Source organism: Colobus angolensis, unplaced genomic scaffold (assembly GCF_000951035.1).
Source record: "Colobus angolensis palliatus isolate OR3802 unplaced genomic scaffold, Cang.pa_1.0 Scaffold1, whole genome shotgun sequence".
Taxonomy (NCBI): domain Eukaryota; kingdom Metazoa; phylum Chordata; class Mammalia; order Primates; family Cercopithecidae; genus Colobus; species Colobus angolensis.
The window spans coordinates 18,539,651-18,544,397 of NW_012110918.1; the positions used below are offsets into that span (position 1 = coordinate 18,539,651).

At 47.7% G+C, this 4,747-nt stretch overlaps 1 protein-coding gene across 1 annotated transcript in view; it reads right to left on the reverse strand.

The window, feature by feature from the left end:
- CCDC57 (coiled-coil domain containing 57) overlaps positions 1-4,747 on the reverse strand; it is a 142,921-nt gene that overhangs the window by 71,896 nt on the left and 66,278 nt on the right. The window contains exon 14 of the mRNA XM_011926598.1: positions 1,508-1,679. Coding sequence (XP_011781988.1) covers positions 1,508-1,679 — 172 coding nt within the window. The remainder of the gene's footprint in view (positions 1-1,507; positions 1,680-4,747) is intronic.

The window sequence follows — 4,747 nt, forward strand, 5'->3', positions numbered from 1 at the left end:
AACAGCGTGGCCGCTCCTCGAGGGGTAAATAGAGGGTGACCGTCGGGACAACAGTGCGGCCGCTCCTCGAGGGGTAAACACAGGGTGACCGTCTGACAGAGCAATTCCACTCCCAGGTGTACACCCAGGAGAACTGAACTTTGCATAAGTCCACACAGGAACATTCACAGCAGCGTCATGCACAATCCAAACAGCGGAAGCAACCCAAATGTTGAGTGCATGAGCGATACACGACACGAAGTGTGATCCATCCGTACAACGGGATACGCCAGCCACGGGAAGGAACGGCGCCCTGACATACGCAGAGCTGACCCTGAGAACATTCTACTCAATGGAAGAGCCAGGCACAAAGGACAAAAGGACAAAAGGACAACTGCCGTATGACTGTGTCAGTATGAGGTCCCGTCAGTAGACAAACTGATAGGGACGGGGAGGGGAACGGTTCTGAGAGGCTGGGAAGCAGGGAAGGGGTGATACTGCTGTGTGGTTTTGGTACCGAGCTGCTATCTGGGGTGGGGAGAAAAGCTCTGGTAATAGTGAGAATGTTTCTACGACATCGTGAATGTACTGCCACTGATAGGTACACTTTAAAATGGTCAAAATGGTAAACTTTGTTATATATTAATGCATTTTACAATTAAAAGAAATTTTTTTTTGAGATAGAGTTTCACTCTTGTTGCCCAAGCTAGAGTACAGTGGTGTGATCTCGGCTCACTGCAACCTCCGCCTCCTGGGTTCAAGCAATTCTCCCACCTCAGCCTCCCAAGTAGCTGGGACTACGGGCACCTGCCACCATGCCCGGCTAATTTTTTGTATTTTATAGAGACGGGGTTACACCATGTTGGCCAGGCTGATCTCGAACTCCTGACCTCAGGTGATCTGCCCAACTCGGCCTCCCCAAGTGCAGGGATTAGAGGCATGAGCCCCCATGCCTGGCCACACAATTTTTTAAAGTAAAAATCAAAACAATGTTAGGAATCTGTAGCAATCAAACCAAGGCATTGACCCCAGCCCCACGGGAAACAGGGTGGACTCGCTGCTGGATGCGTGCAGATACTGGCCCCAGCAGGAGTATGACCCGACCCCCAAAAGGCAAGGGCCCAGGAGGTTGAAAAGAACAGCATTTGCCAAGGCTCCAGTGTCTCAGATGAAGTGCAGCTCGTCACTGACATGGAGCACATGCGCCCTGTTGACCAGGACTCCTCTGAGTGGGGAGGTGGCATCAGGCAGCCCACACACATGCCCCGTGGACCAGGACCCCTCTGAGTGGGCACAGCCAGGGCCTGGTGGTCTGGCCGCCAGCACTGCCTCCACTGCCTGGACCGTGCTTCCCAGACTCTCATGGCATGCCTTCCACGAGCACACCTGAGATGAATTGGTTCCTAGGACCTCCCCACGGCCCCTTCCTCAGAAGAAAACAGGCACAGAGAGGTCAGTGGATGCCCGAGGTCACCTGGGATTGCACCGGGCAGTCGCTCAGAGCCCACGCGCCCTCCCCCCCAGCAACGGCTCTCTAGGAGGAAGACCCCACACACTCGAGTGCCTCACCTTCTGTCTGAGCCGTGTCACGAGCAGGTTTAGGAGCTGCACTCTGTCCCCGAGCTTCCTGAGTGCCAGTCCGGAGGACACCGGGCCAGCCTGGACAGACCCTCCAGCTTGACCAGCCTGGACAGACCCTCCTGCAGAGAAGAGTGGCTTCTGTCAGCTCAGATCTGAGAACGAAGGAAGGCCTTTCAGGGGAGACACACATCTCTATCAGTGCTCCCTTTCCCGTGAGGCCGTGGCACCAGCGGCTGACCCCAACGCAAAGCTGTTGTTCACTGGCGTCAGCAGATCTGGGTCCGCGTGACGATTAGAGATGCTGTACAGAAAGCATAATCCTCATGTAAAGAAAGCAAGAATCCTTGTAGGAAAAAGTCTGACCTTACCATGTAGTGTCTGATAGAGACCAATTGCTCCAGTCTGTCCAAATAAAGAGCCACTTATTTAGAAATTGAGAAAAAAGATGCCACATAACACAGGGTCAAAGAAAAAAATCACAATGGATATTAACAACTATTTTGAATGGAAAGATAACAACAATACTACTTTAGAAACTTCAGGAATGAATCTAAAGCTGTCCTTCCAATAATAATTACAGCTTTAGATAAATATTTTAGAAAAGAAAGACAGGCTGAAAACCAGTGAGCCAAACATTCATCTCAAGAAATTACAGAGCCAGGCACAGTGGCCCCTGTCTATCATCTCATCACATCGGGAGGCTGAGGCAGGAGGATCCCTGGATCCCAGGAATTCAAGGTTACAGTGAGCTATGATTGCGCCACTGCACTCCAGCCTGGACAACAGAGTGAGACCCTGTCACACACACAAGCAGAAAAATAAATTTAAAAAGAATGACCAAATTAAAGCCAAACAGGGCTGGGCATGGTGTCTCACGCCTGTAATCTCAGCACTTTGGGAGGCTGAGGTGGGCAGATCACCTGAGGTAAGGAGTGGGAGACCAACCTGGCCAATGTGGCAAAACTCTGTCTCTGCTGAAAAAAAATACAAAAATTAGCCAGGCGTGGTGGTGCGCCCCTGTGGTCCCAGCTGCTCGGGAGGCTGAGGCACGAGAATCAATTGAACTCGGAAGCTGGAGGTTGCAGTGAGCCAAGATTGTGCCACGACACTCCAGCCTGGGCAACAGAGTGAGACTCCGTCAAAAAAAAAAAAAAAAAAAAGCCAAATAAAGTAGGAGGAAGAAAAGATAACGTCAGTATGAGATATTGAGGAAACAGAAAATAAATGTATAATAGAGAATCAACAAAACCAACAGTTGATTCTTTGAGAAGGCTAAAATAAACACCCAGGAATACTAAGCAAGGAAAAAATAGAAGCAAATGACCAAAATAATTAATGGCAAAAAAGAGTTATCACTTCAGACCCCACAGATACTTAAAAACTCATAGGATACTACAAGCAACTTTATGTCAAAAATTTGAAAATTTAGATGAAATGGACAATTTCTTAGTAAAATATAACATCAAAAAGGTATAAAAAAGAAAATCTGAATGTCCTATAACTATGAAAAAAACTGAATTCACAATTTTAAACCTTCCCACAAGGAAAACTCCAGGCCCAGCTGGTTTCAAAGTTGAATTCTACCAATTATTTAAGAAAAATTAAGATAAGTCTGATACAAAGTTTTTCAGAAAACAGAAAAATAGAGAATACTTTCCAACATATTTATGAGGCCAGAGTAACTTTGATTCCAAAACCTCACATGAACATTATAAGAATTGAAAATTATAGGCCAGTCTTACTCATGAACATAAATGTACTAATTCTCAATAAAACACGGGCATGGACAAACCAAGCTGGGCCTGGTGGCTCACACCTGTAATCCCAGCTGCACGGAGGCCAAGGCAAGAAGATGGCTTGAGCCCAAGAGTTTGAGAACAGCCTGGTCAAAGAGCGAGACCGTGTCTCATATAAACAAAAAACAAAAGAAATATCAGCACACCAAATCTGTCCAATTATAAAAAGAAGAATCTATCACTACATGTTGAATTCTTCCTGGAACTGCAAGGGTGGTTTAACACGATGGAGACCCTGCAGTCCAACCCCATTTTCCCCCACTAATCTCAGCTAAAGGCCCAGCCAGAACACAAAAAGCCCCACGAGGGGAAGACTCTGGACAGTGAGAAACAAAGCCTGAGCGTCTAGGGGCCTCGGATCCCAGGGATGGCTGCAGGGAGTCCCTCGTCTCCTTCCTGCACACACTGGCCTGGTGCTAGGCAGCCACAACCCAGAGCTCAGACCAAAAAAAGGCTGAAGAGAAGCTGCTCCTGGGACCAATGGAGCAGAAAGACGGGGACATGAAGGTGGAGCCCTTGGGACCACACCTGCCCTCCTGCCAGCCCACGGTCCTACAGCCTGGTATAGACAAAGGCCATCTCAGCTTCTGGGAGAGCACGTGGGGAGGGTCACAGGAGGAAGGAGGTCTGCGTGAAGACCCTTGAGGATCCGCCGTGTAAAACCAGCCAGAATCAACAGAACCAGCACAGCAAAACCTCTGACAACTGGGCCTGGTGGGGGACACTGCCCAGGATTTAATTGGCCACTTGGCAGCTCACGTGTGGGCACAGTCAAATAGCATCATCAAGGCTCTGGAAAGTAATGGACATTCAAACCTCAGCCCACCAGAGTGGGCCAGGATATGCAGTGTGAACCCAGAAAGGCTGACTTATCCGATAAAATAAATGACAGAATTAACACAGGTTTAATAAGAACCAGAATTTCATAATGTGGCACTCAAAATGTCCATGATACAGTAAAAAATTACAGGAGGCTGCCTGTAATCCCAGCACTTTGGGAGGCTGAGGCAGGAGGATCACTTGAGCCAAGGAGTTTCAAAACAGCCTGGGCAATATAGTGAGACCCCATCTCTAATTAAAAAAAAAAATACTCGTAATATTAACAACCGAGAAAATCTCAACATGAATGAAAGAGACAACACCAAGAAGACACAGACATTGGAATTAGGGATGAAGACGTTAAAGCAGCCGTCATAACAATACTCGAGGGATGAAGATGTTAAAGCAGCCATCATAACAATACTCGAGCAAGTTACTGGGGAGGGTGGAGGTGAGAGAATTGCTTGAAGCCAAGAGTTTAAGATCAGCCTGGGCAACATAGTGAAACCCCATCTCTACAAAAAAAAAAAAAAAAAAATAAATGTCCCAATCAAAAGACACAGACTGGCGAA